Genomic DNA, 22,980 nt, shown 5'->3' with positions numbered 1-22,980 from the left:
TCAATGCTCTTCCTGTTTATTCATCTGTGGCTTATTTGATGCTGTCAGTAATTCTGACCACAGCTGCTAATGATTGGAGAGCAGGTGAAAGAAGCAGATGTCCACTCATTTAAGGTACCGTCTGAGCAGGGATAGCAAGGAAATCTATGAAAGCCTTGATCAAGATACTGTCCACACCAAGATTTGAACTGGGCACCTCCTAAGCATTATCACTTGTGCCAACTTACTTGGTCCACGATTCCTCAGTGTAATTACTGTTTAACCAAAAACATCTACACAGCCGTGGAACAGCTTTATAGATACGCATGGCATAAATAGAACGCCTCATGATATATGAGAGTAAAGCAAGAAGGGTTAACAGTGTCAGAACATCTGAACAACCCTGAAAAATATGGGAAAATGTTATAAAGGACAGGATGTTGGGTAGCAGTTGTCATCATAGCCTAAAATGGAACATTATCTAATTAGTGATAAGTATGCCTCCAGAAATGCATGCCAAAAAAGTAAAGCTATCCCTGTACCAGGCTGTGAAGGGCCATAGGGTTGAGATGTTGAAGGTCCAACATTATCTAGACAATCGGCTCAAAGATGGCGGTAAGGTTGTCAGCCTTACACACCTTACTCACCAGGAAAATTATTTAATTAATTCCTGGTACTCATTTCTGTTAGAGGCTGAGTAAACCCCAGGGCCTAGTGCAGCTGGAAGGATTAGGTCAATTGAAAAAATCCAATGACCTCGTCGGGATTTGAACCCGCAACCTTCCGGCTTGTAGCATAGCACCTCAACCACTACGTTACCACGTGCCCCAATGCATGCCAAAGCTACTATAAATTTAATAAAACCCAATCAGCCACTGTCTCTCAACAGTATGCTTCACATATCTCCATTAACTTGTTCATGACAAGTTGACAAGCTTATTTCTGCTGCCCTGATGTTCACAGAGAAACAAAACACAAGGCTTACTAATTTTTGGAAGTACAGAGTCACCTGTATTTCATGTTCCTAATTTTAAGATTTTCTTGAGTTTCAGAGCTCAATGACCCAAGTCAACAAATCTGGTGTTATAATTAGTTGCATTTAACATTTTCCNGGGGGGGGGGGGGGGGGGGGGTGATGTACTTGTGTACACTGAACAGCCTCTGTAAATAAAGGCAATCTCTGATACCAGAAGCCATGACTGCTTGGAATGAAATACTCTCTCATTAGATCTGAGGCTCTCAACACAATGAGTATTAAGATTAGGGTTCATTGAGTCATGGCACTGAGCAGTTTGGTAGACAGGTATCAGCATTTCAGGGGAATCCACTAACAGTACCTCTCTGGTAAACTACATGCTGTACCATCCCAGAAGACTGCAGTCTTTATATTCCCACAATTTTAAGAACTCAAGATTCTCTTTAAGTAAAGAAATGTCCATATTATTACAATCATTAAGAAAGTTCCTCACACAGAATGGGATAGTGGACTGACACGTATGCTAAACGTTTTGTGTGCACTGTACACTTCTCTATGCTACAGAAATTAGGACAATCATAACACAAATTTTATGAAATGACAGTACAAATGAATGGTTCTGCTTCATGAAAGCAAAACATGGGTCTGTAAGCAGTCAAATGAAAGATGATAAACTTTCCTTGAAGGTCAAGGCACCAGGTTCCTCCAAAATGTTGTAACCCATATGCCAGGGTACATGGCATCACATCCCATACCATAATATTAATGATCCAGATAATTTCTTTAGTAACAGATTGTCCCATGAATTGTCTAACAGCTGTACTACAGAAAATGGGGACCATCCGTTTTGCCTTCCCAGTGGAATGGCTTGTGGAAAGGAAGAAAGATTTTGACATTCCTGCCCTTGCACTTTTGCAACAGTAGACTGTCAAAACCCAAAAGATAAAACATGAGAAATGAAGACACTGTTCAAATTCACAACATGCTTTTAATATTCTACATTTCCTGTTCTGCTATGTATCCTTACTGCATTGTTACATAATCTTCACTACAGAGACTGATCTCCCACAAACATCAGCACAATCTTGTGTCTCGATGTTTTGTTTAGGATACCAATGTTTTAAGAATAAAAAATTGAAACACATGAAAGATAAAAACTCCTCACCTCAACAACAAACACAACTTAAACTGTCTTCTGTCTACTTCTGTCCACAATACCCCCATTTCCAAGTACAGAGAATATCACAAACATTTCAGCTACTGCACTCTGAAATGCTTCACGTCAGTAGGAGTTGGGACATTGTACATAAGGTTCAGGAGTTTCTTTTTCTAGTTTTCTTCTGTGGTTCTTTCATTATAACAACAATTCTAGATAGACTATGATGCCACCTTGTAACTTTATGTAAAAATAATCCTGAGACTCAAGACTTGTGTAATGCCGGCACACGGTTTAACAACCTAGCTCATCTTTCGCAAATAAGTAAAAGGTAAAATGCTATGATAAGCAGAGTAGAACTGAGAACAGTACTCCTGACCTTTAAGTACGAATTTACTTCTCCTAAGTTACCACAAAATATGTATTTATATAAAAGATTTGCTCTGATTAATCTGTTCTCCAGGTCTACTCTGCTTACACAATTTTTAGTCACAAGCTGCAATATTGAGGTGGCTGTGAGACCAGATAGGCAACATCAATCGTTTCTGGCAGTGAAATTTTAAGTTTAGCCTATCCAGCCTAATAAAACTACATGAAACTTCAGATATGAACAAGATTTTGTACGTTACATAAAATTAATCTAACTTCAAAAGTAAGTCACAATCGAGCCCTTAACACTGTAAGGTTCAACAAAAAGATTACATTAATAAAACCAAAATGAAGGGCAGAGGGAACTTTCACAACTTTGCCCTTCCTGACAAGTCTGTGGTCTTTGAGCAGTGATCAGCACCAGAATTACTGTAACACACATTCATCATTCATCTTTGCACTCACACAGTCTTCCTTACAGTAAAACCTCTGATGTGTAACATTTTGAGCAAACAGGTCCTTCACTGCATTCGTGCTCTTGGCATCATCATCGTATTCGTGCCTTGTTGGGCACTTACAAGCGTATAGGTTACTTGGCAGTTCATCCCTCACATCTATATTCAAAGTCTCGTGACAGAAGGAATGCCATAAAAACCTCTCAATACAAAATTAAAAGATATGCTGCGACTACACACTGAGTGAGCTGGCGTTATACGTGGAGCGCCAGCTCACGCTCCCTCTCCTGCTGCTGCACAGCTACTGCAGCCTCCATCAACAAATACAGGCACTTGAATTTATCTTTGTCATCATCTTCAGGTGGTGTTGGCGGTGGCGTCTCTTGGGAGTGAGAGAAACCGCCACTCCGCTCTCCCTGATTTGAAGGAGCAGGACATTCACTGCAGGGTGATGCATTCCAGAAGTCTGCCCCAGGATGCATTGCTGCAGTCTCTGCTGATGGGGGGGCTTCCTCTCTGCAACATAAACCATCAGACTCATAAAGACTATCAGCTTCAGCATGCTGAGAAGGTCCTTCCTCTCTGAAATGTAGCCATTAGATCCATAAATACTATGTGTTATTAATATGGATTACAGCACTGCTCAAAATATGGAAAATATCAGTACCAAACTAAAAAGCTCAAACAAAACAGTAAGTCTTGGAAGACCCTATAATGCTCCATTCCCATGAAATGCATATTTTTTTTTTCTGTGGCGCTACAGCCCCAATTTGGGCCTAAGCCTACCTCCATTAAACTCTCCGTTTCACTTCAGTTTACTAGATCTTATACATTTGGTAGGACTCCTTGGGCGAGTGATCAGCTCGTCGCAAGGCCTCTACCTGTAGACAAAACACAGAAAAACGCATACAAACATCCATGCCCTGAGTGGGATTCAAACCCACGATCCCGGCGTCTGAGCGAGCGAAGACAGTGCATGCCTTAGACCGCTTGGCTACCGTGACCGGCATGAAATGCATATACCTAAATATATATATCAGACAGACTTACAAAGCAGCAAGAACTGAAAGGCATACTGTAATGGAGTATACATATTTTTCCAATGAGTTAGTGATTGAGGACAGAAACACATTCAGTTTCTGAAACATCATGTTTACTAGTTCTTAGAATACTGGATGATGGATAAAGTGCAAAAACCCAGTAATTTTTTACTTCGTGGACTGTTTTAACAACAGCTGTGGCTACCATACATATTAGCAGCCTCCGTAGTCTAGAGGTAACGTTCCCACCTCATGACTCGTAGTACGCTGGTTCAAATACCCAGCGGAGGTCGTCAAATTTTTAAGGGCGGAAAAATTCAGGGAACAAGTCCTCTGGGAGGGACTTTAAGCCGTGAGTCCGTGTCGTAGCTTCACAGCACGTAAAAGAACCTCATATCTCCAAAGGAGGTCACTGAGCCAAATTAACGGACGTTTCCCATCCAACAGCAGTCTCTAATACCTCTGGTAGATGGGGGAAGCATTATAGATACCTCTCAGCTAGGAGAGCCGGTCTCGCTGGCTGGGCGGGACTGATGGTAAGCACCAGTACCGGTAGGATATAGACTGGTAGAAATCATAGAGGGAAGCACAATGGACCAATACAGGTCTCAGTGCATGGGGAAACCCACCCTCTCCAATAACTAACTTACTACCATACATATTGGCAACTGTGCAGAGCAAAGTTAATACATTTTGGGGTATTTTCTATTATTGTCATGATGACATGAGGCAGAAACTGTCAAAACAATTACATCTGTAGATATATCCACTAATTTTTCATACAATAGGCAATTTCTGAGAAATCTGATGGCTTTCAATTTCACATGTATAGTTTATTAACAGTTTACTTACAAACTAAATTCACTCAACAGCATTCAGAACAGACCCAGCAATAACAAATTTCTTCACAACTTAGGTATAATCTCAGATCATACATATCAGTAAATGGAAATAAATGATCCTCATCAATAACTAATATTTACAGATGACACTAGTGTTATAATTTCTGATAAAAATGTAGATGATTTCTGCTAGTTATCAAGCAAGGTTCTTTCGCAAATGAGCAAATGGTTTTCTGCAAACAAAGCTGTCCCTGAACATAGAAAAAGCAAATGTAATAAAATTTATATCAGAAAAACTCACAATATTCATTAAACATATGATATGATAAATATATAGAAGAGGGAGTAAACACAAAATTCCTTGGCTTGCAAATTGATAATAATTTAAACTGGAAAAACCATATTGATCAGTTGATTCCAAAGTTAAGTAGAGCATGTTATGCAGTTAGATTCATGTTACATATTAGTAACACTGACACACTCAAATCAATCTGTTTTGCTTATTTTCACTCATTAATGAAGCATGGAATAATTTTCTTGGGTAATTCATCTGACAGTAAAAAGGTATTTACATTGCAAAAGAAAATTGTTAGAATCATGATGGGTGTAGATGATCCTGCAGAAATCTATTTAGGAGACTACAGATCTTAACTTTGCCTTGTGACTATATAAATTCATTAATAAACTTCATTACAAATAACGAAGAAAATTTTCAGATGAATGCAGATGTACAGTGTTAACACAAGACACCAACGGTATCTTTATAAACCAACTGCTAACCTCTCTCATTCTTTCAGAAAAATGCATATTATGCTGGGATCAAAATTTTTAATAACCTGCCTTCTGATCTCAAAGGTCTCATGAATGAAAAGGCGTGATTTAAAACAGCACTGAAACATACTTAAATGCACATTCATTCCACTCTGTTGATGAATACCTATTGTCTAGAAAATAACTTATGTATCTTTAAATAGCCTTTTGTGTAGTCACTGTGTATTCTTGGTTTCTCTTGTGTGAGAACTCCACTGGGACTGTACATATGTTTTGTATTTATATGACATATTCCACATCTTAACAGTCATTTTGACTAACTTTGGATCCATGGAATGCAATGCAATGTAATGCAGTGTGTTCATTCTATAAATTTGTGCAAAGAACATAAAATTTAGGGACTTATATTCATAAAATTCCACTAGAGCATGTTTCATGATTTGGAAGCTGCAAATGAAGTTTGCAACTTTGTGTCATCAGTGAGAACAGTGACACTTCTCTTATCCAGAATCGTTCAGACGTGGTCATGAAATGGGTGAATACACATAAAAATGCATGTAACCACTTTCTTTCCACTTCATGAGTAACCCCCCCCCCCCACAAAAAAATTAAGTTACTGGACCCAACCCTGGGAATGGCAGTAGTAATGACTCCAAAAGCGATACTCACTCTCTCTTGATGGGATGGCCAACACAGTCTTTGGGGCAATCATAACGACAAACAATGACACTGTGCCAGGGTGTTGCCGCTGGTTGTCGTGCCTCTTCTTCACTTGGAGAACTGCTCTCATATTCATTGGGGCTGTCTTCCTCGCTGCGGTATATGAATCCCACGTTGTCATCATAATCGTGATCCTGCACCACATTGCTCCTCTTGGAACTGCTGGTATCCCAGTGACTGGCCCCACGGGACCGTGGGCTGCCTGCCCCCCCTGATGGCTGGCTCCCCGTAAGCTTCTTACCCCGTCGTGAGATTGTGTAATGTTGGGGATCATGCCCTTCTCGTCGAATCATCTCTGGCAAGATGCGTCTCCGTGCGTTGATAAACCAATTACAGACCTGCAATCAAGTTTCACATTCTAACTTGTCACATCTGTAGACCAATACTGGGAAGAGGGGTTTCATGTTTTGCACCTGTTACCAAACATGTTTCACAATAACTGCAAAGTTAATCTTAAAATGTTGGCACAGGGTTTAAAACTGATGTAGTCAAGAGTCATGCAATTCCTCCATATTCATCAGTTTTTTTCTAACCAGAGACGGAAGGCCGCACCGTAGCTCAAGCAGTTAATCGCAGGCTTCCCATTTTGGCAGCCCACGTTCAATCCCGGGTCTGGTCAAGTTGGATTTGTGGTGGAGATAGTGGCACTGGGGCAGGTTTTCTCCGAGTACTTCGGTTTCCCCTGCCAACCTACATTCCACCAATTGCTCCACAATCGCCATCACCTATCATCTGGGGCTGGTACAATAGGCCAGAAGTGGCCGCAGTACAGGGGACTCAGTCCCATCACACTAGCAATAAAAGAAAACCAGAGACGGAAAGTATGAAATGTGGTTGATGGACACCAACAACACTGCACGAATCACTTGCAAGAATGGAAGGGCACTGCTTGCCACGCTGGCCAGTTGCAACCAAAGAGGCTGATATGAACTGGGACAAGCAAAGTGGTGATGGGGAGACAACAGCATCCTGCAATTCACAGAATTGTGCATTACTAACCTAACCCTATAATTAGAACGAGTAAATGATTCAGGATCAGATCAGTATGATGTGATTATCCAATTAGTGGGCTGGAGAAGAAACTTAAAATGCACCTAAAGCAAACTATTCAGTGAGATGGAAACCAGACTGTGCTAGCGGGTGACAAACACCTAGGTGTCATAAAAAGAGCAATTTTGTACAAACTGTTCCAAGGACATTCCTGCCCTGAGTATTGCATTCTGTGAGCCAGGTGTATCAAGAAATGTAAGTTGATGAGGCAGCTAACCTCCTCACTAAGCAAAACTGAGAGAACAAGAGAATTAATAAAACCTAAAATTCTCTCAAAAATCTTGTCAGTAGCACAAGTTTTATTTATGAACAGGCCTAGAGGTCACATCAGAATTTTTTTAGTGTAAAAGAGGGGCGAGACAGCCCATTGGTACTGTGAATTGAACAATGGCAATTATACCAGCCCCTGACAACATATTACAATAGTCAATAAGTTCATTGAATGGCCTCAAAGCGTCGTTGCAGTGCACTACAGCGGACAGGATGAGGCACAATATGATGCCCTGTCGATTCATCTCTCGTCACAGCAAGAGGCAGCTGTGTGCAAGCTGCGTAAGTAGAACTACGACCTCTATTGTGAACTGCAGTTAAATGCAAGTGGCGGAAATTGAAAATGTGGCAGTTTGAACAACAGGCAAACATAAAATTATTCCAGAAACTAGGCAAATCCCTAGCGAAACGTTTGGCGTAGGAAGAATTGGCTGTTGCTACATGACAACGCCCCTGCACATCGCTCTGTTCTTGTCCAAGAGGAACTGGCAAGGCAACAGGTCACCGTTTTGCCATACCCTACATATTCACCTGATCTCGCACTATGCCATTTCTTTCTCTTTCACCGCTTGAAAGCAAAGCTACGTGGTCGTAGATTTCAGTCGTCCGAGGAGGTTGTCAATGCCACAAGAGACGCCGTACGGGAATTTCCCGCCGATATGTTTCAGCAATGTTTTCGGCAGCTGTATCAGCGTTGGCCGACTTGCATAGCAGCCAACAGCAACTATTTTTGAGGGATGATGTGATCTGTGTAAGTGTATGTGAATACCTTGTAATATGATGCGATAAAACCACATTCCATGAACTTAATGACTCTACCACGTATATATGGAGCAGTGATGATGTGATACATGGAAATGGAAAGAAAGCCAAAGTCCTCAAAGGAAAACATGCCCCAGTACCACCCTGACCAGCACAAATCCTACTTCTGCAGCAAGAAAGAGGCAGCTAACTGCCTAAGCTATGACATGGCTCATTCCAACAGTACATTCATCCACTTCGGCAGAGTAAAGGTACGTTTCGGATAACGTTCTTCATGAAATGAAGGCAAGTACTACGAGTGCACGTTGAAGCAGCAGTCTTCTTTACCGTCTGTGTATGCACTTCTGATAATTCTGACGTTTATTTTCGCTTACAGAGCTGAGATTTTGAAACAATTTCTAACTCGCACTGTCTTTATATGAACTCTAACAAGTATATCCAGAAGCTTCAATCCCTCGTTATGCTGCCACGTTTTAATAGTTACTGTGTTGTGTAATTTCGGACACATGGTTGCAACTTTCGGGCATCTGAAATTGGGAACCTTATTTTATAGCCTTGGAGTTTCATTCATTCTTATGTGGCGGGTTGTTTATTCTGATGTATCCTAGCAATGGCCGCATCCATCATTTCACTCCTCTGGCTTTCAGCCGTCAAGTTAAAACATAAAGAAAGAGGACGTGAACGAAGACTGGCAAATCCAGGCAGAACATGATGTATAAGACGAGAATGTGGCCCATATGTATAGAATTCTGACATTTCTTACCTGCAGCACTGTAAGATTTGCCTCCTGGGAAAGTGTCACTTTTTCGGCATCACTAGGGTAAGCATTGTAGCGATGCTCATATAGCCAACGTTTCAGAATCTTCACAGAGTGTTTTGGAAGGTTTCCACGGCGCTTCCTCACAGCATGACTCCCTCCTGAGTGGCTGTGACCTCCGGGTTTAAATGGCCGTCCTCCCGCCAGACCGACCTCATGTTCGACTTCTGAACCCGAGTCCTGGTCATCTGTGCTGCTGGACGATCCAAATCTTTCCCTTGCTGCAAGAAACAAACAGAAAGACCCATAACACTTTGGTAACTGGTAACGAGGCGCAAGCAGCCACGTCACTTCACAACGCCAGTCATGATACCGAAAACCCTGGTACCGGCTCTTACGTTCAATGGCCACACCTAAGATGTAGATTTTCCATAGTGTGATGAAAATAGAATTCATGTGTTCCAACGCAACTCATTCTCAGCGCCTTTGCTAAAGAAAATAGGAAAGAAAGGCCACACAAAAAGATTCCATAAACTAAACGATAAAAAGAACACGGCAATCACCTGGACTTGAGCCAGAAGCCTGTACCTCTATGAACTGCGGCATGGAGAACGACAGGATGAATTGATAAAGATGGAGACAAAATGGCCATGACCTAATTTATGGTACTATCCTAATTTGCCTGGAGGGACAAAGGAAAACCTTGCTCAGTACAGCATGTCTTCAGGCAGGCATTTCGTTGGGATTAACGAAGATGTGCAATACAAGTCACATAACTGCCATCTGCTATCATTAATATGGAAACAAACAGAGATAATTAGTTCTCATTAATACCATGGTAGTGAAACGGTCAGTTCATAATCCTGCAATGAGGTATATGCAGCAATTCACACTGCTGAGTCTGGCCCGTCTCAACAGCTCAGGTAGAAGAGCATTTCAATGCACTGAATCGGCGGTTCTCCTGAGATCTTTTCAAGCCACAAAACAAATGTAGTATGTCGATTTAAGGTAGGCAATTTTTACGACACGGAGTGTTGCGGTCCTTATACGAAGAAAAGAAATCGGATAGGCGGAGGACAGTGCAGTTCCAAGTGATCCACGCCAGCTGATTGAGAGTTCTGTCTGGGACGTTTGCTAATTTGAGCAGCAGACTGGAATAAGGTCGCAAGATGGCGGCCGCGCTATCTACACGGTGCAAACACACACACACACACTACCGCGGCCTGGCGATAAAGAACTGATTACATTTCACCCTTCCGTCAGATTCAGCTCCTACCTCATGGGGACCAATGCGTCCCAGTAACTACCACCATCCGTGTACTCCGGTATAAGTTCGCCGACGTTTCGGAGCAACGTCATGCCTCCATCTTCAGGGAAGAGAAGAGTAAGCCAATCAAGCAGCCAAGACGTAACTGCGGCCTATGTGTCGCTGCTTTCTTGCCTGACTTAGCCTTCATCCTCGAGATGGGAGTATGCATAGTGCTTCAAAACGTCTGAGAACTGCCAGTTACACGGCGTCACGTACAAAAGGCGAGTACCATTCATAGTCAGCTATGGAAACCTCATATCGAACTCTCAAATAAACTGTGAGCAAAATGAGAACTTCTCTTGATATAAATACAGGTAGTATGCACAGTTGCCACTGTTTTTTTTTTTTTTAGTTTAAGGTATCAACAAGTTTCTGTCCAATTTTGGAACTGCTTGGCAACCATACAGTATAATTAATTGATTTACTTGTCCAATGAGAACTGCTGGTGCGCTATGCGTCCCAGGGAATGGGTTACCCAACGGATTCTTCAAGTTCTTATACGCAAACATCACATCCGATACCACAGACGAACTTATTGGTGTGCGCAGACGCATGGCTCGTATCTCTCATAAGTGGTCGGAGTGTGGATCCAAGGTCTGAATGCGTGACCCTTTACGTCATCCCTCTCCCACACGGCACAAATTTCGCAAACATGTTTATAACACATGGCCATTCCAAATTTCGGACCAAGGGCCATCCAGAATTGGACAGCGACGTTCCGACTGCATTACATCGTCTGTCCCGGGTCTCCTTCTCGGAGTCTCTGGGTTATCGGCTCTGTTGTAACTCTTCCCTTATCGTGACCAGGCAGGCGACCTTTGCTCCACGATAAAACTTCTGTGGTAGCATTCTGAAGTAAGCAGAACCTCGCCAGCAACATCTCCACGCCTGAAGCGAGAGACCAGTCTGAGACCGAACGCGAACGTTCAAAACATGACGCGAGACGTGGTTCACGGCGTTCAGGGTTCATACTGTTATCTCCTGCATCAGTGGGTCACACAGTCCGATGACATAACCTAAACACCCGGAGGAGGCTGGTCTGAACACGCTCCAGACCTATATTCGAGAGGCGCTCGGGCAACGACCCATCCCAAGGTTCATCGCGATTATCAGTACCCACAGGAAAAATCTGGGAGTTTTCCTCGATTTCTCCACGACCACCTCCTTCCAAATCCTTTCCAGATTCCGGAATTCGCTGACAAACTGAAACCGTAGCCATGAATCGAACCGGGTACGTCCACAACGCGAGTAAATAGACCGTGAAGGTGCCACTCCTTTGAGCCACATATACCGTCCCCACCTCACAAAGAACATACTGCCTCTCAATTACAAAGAACGGCCTATCACGAAACATAACACAAACACGGTAGAAAAGTTGTATCTTGTGGGTCGTGACGCCGTGTAGTACGGTAGAAATTAATTGACGTTTCGGAAGAACAGATCTTCAGCAAGCAAAAAGTGTTTGTTTCTTGCTTGGCTTCCTCTTCGGATGTAAAAATGATGGTAGCATGTTCCACCGAAACGTCGGTTAGCTTCAGCCATATCACGCGGCGTCGCATCTTCAGAAGATATATTTTTCACAGCAACCGCCGCGTAAGAACTTCAAATCAAACACAAATGTTTCCGTGGGCTGTACCACTGCGCTTTAAAGGGCTAACCTTGACTCTAGCATTGGTCCAGTTTCATGCTTCAGCCGCCTTGACCGCAATGAAAAGAGCCTTGGTAGAAAGTCACGTGGCCACTACTACGTGACGAGTGGACTCCATCTCCCTACCCGTTACCTTATCACTCACGTGATACACGACATAATCTGGGCAGTTTAGTGCACAGAGAACCGCTCATAGAGAATATGAAGTGCCTACCAAATACCACGTACAGACGAGTCGGCATAGCTCAGTCGGTTGAGGTGCAAAATACGAGTTCCGGTTGGCGCAAGTTTTCTGCTCTTCACGTGGTCCAGACCGGCTCTGGGGGCCCTTCCCATGGAGTAAAGCGGCTGGGGGGTGAACCTCACCACTCATCTCCATCTAGTGCCGAGGTCAAGAATACGTGGATCTATACAACCCCCCCCCATACGTATTCTTGAATAGTGCTAAATTAGTTGAGGGCAGGGCCAACTTTACGAACCTGAACCTAGGGCGGGCCAGTGGCACGGATACCATACAGAGGTTTTCCTGGTATGCTCCGAACTATCCATGAAAAGTCAAATGTAAAGTTGTTCCTGTGTTTAACCAATTAAGCATTAGGCCATGAAGACTCGCGGGGGGACTCCTCGTGGAAACGCTAACAACAACCCGTATACGTGTACAAACGTTTTAAAATCTAACTCCCACCTACAAGGCAATACATTAAAGAAAAGCAACATTAAGTACAGGCACCTCATGAGATGTCAGGTTTTCATGGTGAAATTCTAGAATGCGATCTTCTGGATTATAACATCATGTCCTCTGGTAGGTGCTTGATAAAGTTTCGGAAGAACACCCTGCCTCCACGCCCTCAAGTCATCTCTCTCCCTACAACCATACCGTTTCTTTTCTGCTCTTTTATCCTGAAGATGAGAGTAATAGGTTGCTCCGAAACGTTAATAATCATCTACCGCACTACTGACGACAGTAATCCTCAGTCATTCTGCCATGAGAACCTCTTCTTAACCATACACGGCATCAAGAAGAGATTCAATCAAATCGGACTAGCGGTTATTACAGCTGTGACTACGAAGAATTCTATAAATCTTCTAGGAAATAACGCCATGTAGGCCGGTGAAATTCGGCCGACGTGTTGGCGGAAGATATCGTCTGCACCTCTTCCGCCATTCTCGTTTCTCTGCATACCTCAAGCTTGTGGCCTCTTCCGCGCGTTCCCATGTCTGCACGTCGCAGCTGCAGTCCATACCCAAGTAGCGTGGTGGTGAAATTCGGCCGACGTGTTGGCGGAAGATATCGTCTGCACCTCTTCCGCCATTCTCGTTTCTCTGCATACCTCAAGCTTGTGGCCTCTTCCGCGCGTTCCCATGTCTGCACGTCGCAGCAGAAGTCCATACCCAAGTAGCGTGGTGGTTGCTGATCCTTGTCTCAGTTTCTAAGGGTAAGCCAATGTAAGCGGTAGCTGCCCCCCTTCATGCGGGTCTTTTGCTTGACTTACTCTTCGACCCTGACGATGGAGGGTGACATGTACCTCCGAAATGCTGGTTAAACTCGCGCCACTATATGACGTCACATCGCAGAATATTCACCAAGCGCGCCTGTAATTATGCGTCACACAACGCAAGCACTTGCCGCCAGCCTGTGCGGCATCCACTGTACAAGTAGGATCTGGATTCTATTGCACCGACTTAACAGATTACGACAGTTCGTGGGTATCATCTCGAGAACGAGTCTGAACACTGTTACACACTTGACGAGCAGGGGGGGCATGGAGATAAAAGCTTCGGCTCTGGAGTGGGTACCACTCCTGCATCGTACTCAAAAGGCGCTCCCTCCTGCTTTGAAGGATATGACGCGGTGTACTCAAACGTCCTTTCTGCCGCAAAAATATATATTCCACTACAAGGTACACGGCGTCATAACCCAGAAGACCTCAAATCTCTTGAAGAGTCCTAAGTCTAAATGCTGGTCCCGATACTGGGTATTCTGACAAGCCTGTCTAGTCCCCTTGTTCCTCAGAACCGACCGCAATCCCCTCCCTCTACATCCTGGAACCACGGTACACACCTTGCGCAGGCAACCCTGCAACGCTACTAGTGACCGTCAATGCCAAAGGCCACGAAACCATTCTCATAATTACACATGCAAACGTTTCGCTGCCTTAAGATGAAGAAACTCAAAAATAACTCATATGTAGTAAGTTAACACGAAAGCAACAGCAGTGTGCGTTATTTCTATCAGTTTCTAGGAAATCTAACGCCCGTTCTTTCCTAGTCATTGAGGCATCACAAAACCTGTCTGCTGTGACACAAATCCTACACGATAAAGAATGGCCATTTCTCTTCTCACCGCGCTCCAAAATAGTTCCAGGCTTGTACATAAATTTATTTCCTGCACGATATCTTCAGGGGCGCTTTAACACATTTCTAGTCTTAAGCATGCAGTTTTAAATTCTGGTGTTGTGGCGTATATGCCCCTTGTTAGGCAAAGCCCTCAAAACAAAGGTACAACAGCCGCTGCTACGCAACGGCGTCGTAAACACGCCTCTACAATAGTTACGGTTGGAAACTGTTTTCAACTCGGTTCGTGCGAAGGAGTTATAAGGAAGAGAATCGTGGCGACCCGGCTAGTTGAAAGTCAGCCTGTGAAGAAAAGACTGGGAGGTTGGTGTGAAATGGCCGCCAGCCTGGGAGTTTTCTTTTTATTATTATTTCTAGTAGGGTGGGACTAAGTCCCTTGTACTGCGGCCACTCCTGGCCTATTGTACCAGCCCCAGATGATAGGTAAGGGTCATTGTGGAGCAATTGTTGGAATGAAGATTGGCAGGAGAAACCAAAGTACTCGGAGAAAACCTGCCCCAGCGCCACTTTGTCCACCACAAATCCCACTTGACCAGACCCGGAATCGAACCCGGGCCGCCGCGATGGGAAGCCACCGACTAACCGCTTGAGCTATGACGCGGCCTCTCAGCCTGGGAGTTGTCAGCTGACAGCAGAGTTCTGCAAGGGAGGGTGAGAAGACGTGGCGCGGGGGGCTGTGAAGATAGGACTTGAACCTGTGAAGCTGACTAAGAGACATCCTGAAAGGAATTTTGAGTTTCGCAAGTTAATGTGAGATGTTCATTCGTTCTTCTATGAGAGCTCGAAAATCGATTTTACCGCACACAGAAAGAAAGGAACTTTGAAACTCAAACAACTAAATATGTAGGATTTGTGGTTCTCACAGCGGTGGTGTGGTCCGCTGGAAGTTAACCGTCGCTTCGGAACACGCCGCCCCCATCTTAGGGTCGAACAATTACCCGAGTAAGAAATCAGCGTGTAAACAGGTGACCAGCAGTTCCTCCGAAACGTCAAGTGACTCTCAATTGACTACAAGGCGTTATATCCCAAAATACAAACCCCTTAGTGCAACTACAGTGTGACCCACAATGAAGGAACTTCGCCCACGTGCAAGTTGCTATGCAAGTACATGTCTGCAGTATGAGTAATTTCTTCTATTTTTTCACAGAACGTAAGGTTAACCAGTCCTAAACATGTTATACATTTCCTTGTTAGTTATTAGCGATCTTACAAGCGACTTGTTTTTAAAACCTTTGAAATTTTTTAACTTCAGAACCTCTTCTACAACACTGGTGTGTGCACACTCCATGTTTCGACCAAAGCTGGTCATCTTCAGACGTTAACATGACACATGGACGCACAGAAGCGGGCACTCCCAAAAAGCGAACTTAAGGGAGGAAGCACAGCAGTTTCATCAGCAATTTTAGTCTGTTCACGGACCACGTGACATTATAACAACACTGGAATGGAAGCAGAGAAAGGGATGTGGGTGGAAGTGTTGAAAAAGATTTGCATGTTTGTTTTTGTGTTGACTATAAACAAAGACTTTAGGTGTGACATAAAATTACTTCCATTGCTAACACTTCTGTAATACTGCTGTAGAGCGTAGACGCAGTGGCACAAATCTATTTCCCAACTTTCAGGCCACTCCAGCGGTGTACGAAAAGTATGTTAAATGCAAAGGCTGATAAACGAGAGATAGAAAGCAGAAACCTCTCCAGAAAACGGGGAAGCTGTGAATAATCTTGTTATTAGCCTTGAAGGTACCTCCATGGGAGAAAATGTTTCAGATGACTGGCAAGTCCCACTTGGATAAACATTGCGAGTATAAATGGTTCACAGATTAGGATTGAGTCATGTTGCTACTCACTGTAGCCACAGAATAATTGTAATTTACTGTATATAGTCAGCTACGGGCTATTAACAGACATCCTTAAGCTTTCACAGCAGTAGAAAATAATGCTGAAATTTCGTAAAGGCAATTCAGTTCTCCATGCCAAGATTTTGTTTTCTGTAGGGCTGACAACCTCAGCGCCACCTGTGAGCCGAGTGCCTAGAAAATGTGGGAGCCTCGACGTCTCACAACCCTGTTACACGGATAGCTTTACCTTTTTATCTCTTACCTAAATAGTAAGAACCAAACAATGAAAATTCACTAAAGGACGTACTGAAAAGTTTTAACTCAAATCATTAAAGGGGTGAAACGTCATAGCGAACCCTTGAAATACTTCTCGACACTACAGAAACAATGAACAATACTGCTAACAATGGTGATGCTTGTTTGACATAACTACCGGTACTCCTCGGTTTATATGACAATTCCATTCCAGAAAAATGTTGCAGGGGGTGAAATTGCGTAAACTGTACATAAACTCCCCGTAAGAATCAATGGGCATGTCTGAGATCTGCTACAGAAAGTATCAATATCATTGTCCTCACTTAAACCGATTGTCTTGTGCAGCGCAGTACGCCAATCGTCCGTCTTTCATTGTCCCCCACCACAAGCAGAAGAGGCTGTGTGGTCGCACGGCCTTCCTTCGATGCTTTCCTTCCCCGCGCTCAGTCGGCATTACAAACAACGCGATTAATTCAGTCTTGCGTGAATTATCCGATCCATTAAAATTAAATCACATTTTATGAACCCACAATGTGCACTCACGTGTAATACTATAATATATGTTACGTAGTCGAAACAACATTTTAAGGCTTGTTCCACACCCTTGGCTTAGTTCTATGAAGTCTCTATAGTCTCAAAATAAATTACCGTATTTACGCATGTATAGGCCGCACATTTTTTGCCAAAAATTCAAGAGGAAAACTGGGGTGCGGCTTATATTCGAAATATTCGAAATCACACTTCATTTTAAAAAAATTATATTCATAATTAGTAATACAGGGTGTTCTACTCCTGAAATAATATTCCAAGAAAATTATTTTTTTTATAATTTCTGTCTGAAAATTGTGCTGCGGCCTATACACGCATGCGCCTATACATGCGTAAATACGGTATATTCTTTTCCAGTTTATCAAACCGAAATCATTCCTAATTTCGGTGGCCTGTTATCTCTGCGATGGATATTGTGCTATTGTTACATTAAGTGCATATACAAAATTACGACACTAATAATAACTTTATGACCCCAAATGGATGTATTTTTAAATCCTTCTTCGTGATTTTTATGACAGGACTTTATAGGGCCGACGGTGAAAGAACGAAAACAAAAAGGAAAAAGACACAAATTTGTTCTTCATTACGCGTTCCCCAGGTATGAACTGTTACTGAAAAACTAGGGGTCAAGTGGGATTTGTGGTGGACAAAGTGGCGCTGGGGCAGGTTTTCTCCGAGTACTTTGGTTTCCCCTGTCAATCTTCATTCCACAAATTGCTCCACAATCACCCTCACCTATCATCTGGGGCTGGTAAAATAGGCCAGAAGTGGCCGCAGTACAAGGGACTTAGTCCCACCCCACTAGCAATAAAAAAATACTGAAAAACTAAGGCTTCGTTGGAACAAATTTATTGTGATACTGTAATATGGTAGCTGCACCAAACAACACGCATCCTGTCTCCTAGTTAACAGTACACGCTGGAACGAGAAAACAGCAGAAGCAGTAACACTTGAACATGGTTAACTGAATTAGTGTCACCTGGATCGTGTTTTGGTATGGGTGATTCTTGGTATCTCTTTTGTTTTTAGCATTTCTGTATTCTATTCATACATGAGGCCGCGCCATAGCTCAAGCGGTTATCGCTGGCTTCCCAAAACGGGGCCCGAGTTCGACCCCGGGCATAGTCAAGTGGAATTTGTGGTGGACAAAGTGGCGCTCGGGCAGGTGTTCCCAGAGTACTTCGGTTTCCCCTGCCAATTTCATTCCACCAAATTCTCAATCATCATAATCACCTGGGGCAGGCTAGAACAGGCCAATCATAGACCGCCGTGCCCAGTGGACCCAGTAGGACTCCCCCCCCACATAGCAAGCATCATGAAGAGAATTCTGACTCGTTTATGAACACAGTACGGTATGACAACTCACACTACAGTAATGCCATCACGTTTATGCAGAGGAAGAGACCTGTGATGTTTCTTATTGTTTTCACTGGACAGTAATGGCTCAGCTGAAGAGCAAATGAGTTCACTGTATGTAACTGGGAGGCATTAAAAGGAACTTCTGCAATTTAAGAATAAACTGCATTAAGAAATCAAATGGCATCTGAGTTGATGACAAAAAATGAAGCATCTCCTGTACTGAAATTCTCATTCATTCGCTTGCAGAAGTTGACGTACCCTTACAAAGCAAAATGTTTAAAAGAAATATGAAGGAATCAGTACTGCATATTAAAGGTAATTATATCAGAAAATCAATGTTTCTAAGCAACATAATGTTATTCCCAATAAAAGTGACGCAGTGTTTTAACATAATTTCATAATAATTTGCGCACACAGTGTATTTACACCAGCCACACATACCCACTGCCATCTCGTGACGTAAGTATTAACGAAATTCTTGAATTTCCCACCAGCGCAAGAATACCAGAAATATGCTGAAAATGGGCTATTGTCACTTTGTTAATGATAACGTCACTTACTGGTAATGACGCACCCTGATTCGTCGTCTGGCAGCCTCACGCTCCTACAGCTTTACCTATGCGTCTCACAGCTGTTAGCAACACAAAAGGCAAACGGCAGACAGGAACCTCGCACACTGTACTGAGACCCAACGCCCTTACAGAACTGCTGTTGTGACACTGTATTCTGACACGGCAGNTTAACGAAATTCTTGAATTTCCCACCAGCGCAAGAATACCAGAAATATGCTGAAAATGGGCTATTGTCACTTTGTTAATGATAACGTCACTTACTGGTAATGACGCACCCTGATTCGTCGTCTGGCAGCCTCACGCTCCTACAGCTTTACCTATGCGTCTCACAGCTGTTAGCAACACAAAAGGCAAACGGCAGACAGGAACCTCGCACACTGTACTGAGACCCAACGCCCTTACAGAACTGCTGTTGTGACACTGTATTCTGACAGACAGGTAATAATGATTCAAAGAAACCTCCTGCCTACACCTTAAGGAGATGCAGTGTCGGTTATTTAACGTCACAGCAACTGCACAGATACAGAACTGCAGGGAACGTCCCACTGGCGCTCACGGCCGCCTGAGCAGGTTCATAAAACGTGCATAATAAGCGTTCTATAGTTGGAAAGTTAACTGCGGTCTTCACTGCATTAACCCTTTGCCAGAATGATCATTCAACGGGAGTAACATGAGATGGCCTTACAGCGCACATGCAAACAGTTCGATCGGAAGCCCTGCAAGGAAAGAGACCACCTGGAAGACTGTGGGGTAGATAGGATAATATTAAAATGGATCTTGAAGAAACAGGATGGAAGGGTCAGACCAAAAGTCACTTGACTCAGGATAGGGACCAGTGGCGGGCTCTTGTGAACACGGGCTCAATCAAGGTCTGGGAAGGTCATGAATGGCCGAGGCTGAACCTTGTCCTACGAGGACCCTGCCCCATGAACTGGTTAGTTATGTCTTTAAAAAAGCCACTCCTAACTGGCCAAAGTTCATGTTTTCTCCACGCTTTTCAACAACGGATTTGTGAACGAAATGCAACACAAATCTGACAGATACCACATTGCATTGGCTGTGACTGTACCTACAGTTCCCGCCAAAAAGCATGCGGGCGATGAAGCGCACCTGCTGGCCCTCGCGGCACCTGCTTCATGTGCAGCTTCTTACTGGCCTCAAGTTCGAATCTCGGTCAGGACACCACCTGAACTTGCATATTTCATGGCTTTAACCTGGTGACGTAAGGGAACACACGTCAGAGCACTTGACGGTAAATCGCAACATCGGAACAGACTGAGATGAGTACTCACTGCTGCCGATGCAGTGGCCGAAGGGGATCACTGTATATGGGTCTTCGACAGCACAGCCTACCACGAAGCGATTCCCACAGCGCCCTACTGTAATCCAGTTCACACTTTGCTTACTTAGAACGGTCTGCGTTAACACATTCAAAAATTCGCCAAGACCGTCTCCTTCCTCATCCTTTGCTATTCGATTCTACACTTGATTAGCCCCCTGAAGGACAAACCGACGGCGGGCATCAGTTTCTTGCCACGGGTGGTATCCAGTGTTTACTGACGCGGGCGCTCAAATTTGCGAATTCGCGTCAGGCTGTACGTTCTGTGAATCACTGCAAATGCGGGCCGCGGAATTTTCTTTCTCTTCACATCTAAATAACATTTAAACCTCACAATGCAGGCTGCGTCAACACAACAAAGACAAATCAGTTGACGTTGTGTAGGAAGTAACTTGCCTTTTTAGTAGGATTTACAGGAAACATAAATACACTCCGTGGACAACATGCTGAATTTACGAATATTAAAAAAGACTGAAGAAAGCAGTCTTCTGGGATGTGGCGCCGTGTAGATGTGGTGTTAACCGACGTTTCGGAGGAACGCATCAAAAATACGTGGGTTAACACCACATTTACACGGCGCCACATCCCAGAAGACTTGCTTTCTTCATAGTCACCGCCATGCAAAACCTCAAATCTTACATTAAATAAGACTGCGTATACTTATCGCTGTTTTAAAGAATTAAGCTTCACATAACAGCAGAATTTCGAAAAAAAAATCACTGTCACAACTGACTTCCAAATATCCACCATCACAAGATACAACGACGGCCACTGAGGAGTCCACGGTTCATACCTAACGATCAAATGGTAACCCGAGAATTCGTATGTTGCGATGGCACAGTAAAACACTCAGATGAAAACGTGGCAACACTGACAACTGATTGATGAGAAATGTAAATTTAGCGGCAGCTACTGCAGTATTAGCGCGACCTCGCTTCGTTTCCAGGTCTAGACTAGAGCACAGACGAGTACAAATTCTGCTAATTTAAGCGACACACCCGCGCTGCTGGATCAAACCCTGCGAACCCACAGGTTCCTCCACCCGCACAGCACCTTCATGCACCTCGCTCACGCAATAATGGAGACGGCAAACAGGGCGCGTGTAAGCTTTGCTCATTGGCTATGACTTGTAAATCCATTGTTGCAAAACTAATCACAAAACAGACATCAAACAGCATACACAAATCATTATTATTCATTATGTTCTGATTAACTTTCGTCATTTCTAGAACTGCTGCACATCGTGATGCAGTGTGTATGTATGTATACACACATCATGAGTGCCAAGAGCCTACATCCGTTTCGCTTTAAGGCCCTAAATATAGCTTACGTACGAAGTCGCCAGACATTTATTTACTTCGGAGGAAGAAATGTACGCCTATCATGACTTATGCAATACCGTGTTTACAAAAAAAAATCGGAGCACAAAAATCGCTGTAACTTCTTCAAACTGAGTTTCCGAAACAGCTGGCCACGCCTTCGGCGATCGCCCTGCCACCTACCTTGCGACTGCAAGATTTACAATTGTTTATAAACACAGCTGAAAAGAGCACAACTACTAGAATAAATTCATTCGCCAACTCAGAACGTTTAAAATGCTACTATTGGGCACATACCATGAGCTCTTACCCCGCCCCAAGTTTTAAAACTAGGAATCTAACACTGTAGTTCACATGTGGTGAAATCAATCATCCACATAAAAACAACCAATAATACAATGTCAAAACAACACAGAATTTCTTATGTGGTGATATCTTCGCGTTTATCTATAGGCATTTAAACTTTTCCCTTGCCTTTATCTGGCCACTCTACTGTTGACATAAGGCAAAATAACTGGAACAATACTGCCAACATACTAACAGACTTAAAGAGATCACAGGATCCGTTATGTGACTTGCGTATTTCCGTACAACACGCAGGACCCTCACCAGAAGACCAAGAATTCGAAAAGTATGAGGACCACTGTCTTTGGGACGTGACGCCGTGCAGTTCGGTAAACGGGCAACGTTTCTTAGGAATGTACTGTCTCCATATCCATGGAGAAGATCAGCTTGAAATTCGCGGTAAAAATGCACGCTACTATGCCCGAGACACCCTTGGTTTTCTTCAGTCTTCCCACTAAAGAAAATGCTCCTGTATTAATTTGAAATAGGACACAATCTACGTCCTTCCGAAACAATTCGAAACCCGCTTGCCATCAAATTATCAGCAACCCATAGTCAATAAAACACCCACCACGCGCCCACCCGTCAATATCACGGTACAACACGGCCTCCTCCCCCGGGGAACTTCACACGCCTTCCACATCTCACCGAAATGCAAAATATTATTTTCATTTTGGTTTTTCTGCATCAAAATAGGGAGTTCAGAAACTGCGGGGCACTACAAGTCGCGCCATCTGCACGCCGCAAATCCAACTACAGCACGACACGTGAAAGTGCTTCCGTCTGTCACGCATTTAAATCGATACGCGTACTAACACGTAGGTGACTTTGAGAAGTCACTTGGACAACAGTTTCCTCATCCATATGTAAGCAGTTGAACAGCCGCGTAAAAACAAAGCCTTTACAATATTCATGGAAGTCGGAGTGAGTCGCCACGTGA

General features: G+C 43.6%; 1 protein-coding gene across 2 annotated transcripts in view; it reads right to left on the bottom strand.

The window, feature by feature from the left end:
• Window positions 1-1,923: 1,923 nt before the first annotated feature.
• The window catches only part of LOC111863263 (homeobox protein TGIF2), a 94,510-nt gene continuing 73,453 nt past the window's right edge, over window positions 1,924-22,980 (bottom strand). For both annotated transcript variants that reach the window (XM_023849425.2, XM_023849424.2), the window contains exons 2-4: window positions 9,154-9,428; window positions 6,258-6,646; window positions 1,924-3,451 (exon numbers count right to left, since the gene is read on the bottom strand). In XM_023849425.2, coding sequence (XP_023705193.1) covers window positions 3,190-3,451; window positions 6,258-6,646; window positions 9,154-9,428 — 926 coding nt within the window. In that variant the 3' untranslated portion in view covers window positions 1,924-3,189. The remainder of the gene's footprint in view (window positions 3,452-6,257; window positions 6,647-9,153; window positions 9,429-22,980) is intronic.

Source organism: Cryptotermes secundus, unplaced genomic scaffold, assembly GCF_002891405.2.
Source record: "Cryptotermes secundus unplaced genomic scaffold, Csec_1.0 scaffold929, whole genome shotgun sequence".
Classification (NCBI taxonomy): domain Eukaryota; kingdom Metazoa; phylum Arthropoda; class Insecta; order Blattodea; family Kalotermitidae; genus Cryptotermes; species Cryptotermes secundus.
Note: the sequence above shows the minus strand (reverse complement) of the source record. Positions and strands in the feature narration are given on the sequence as shown.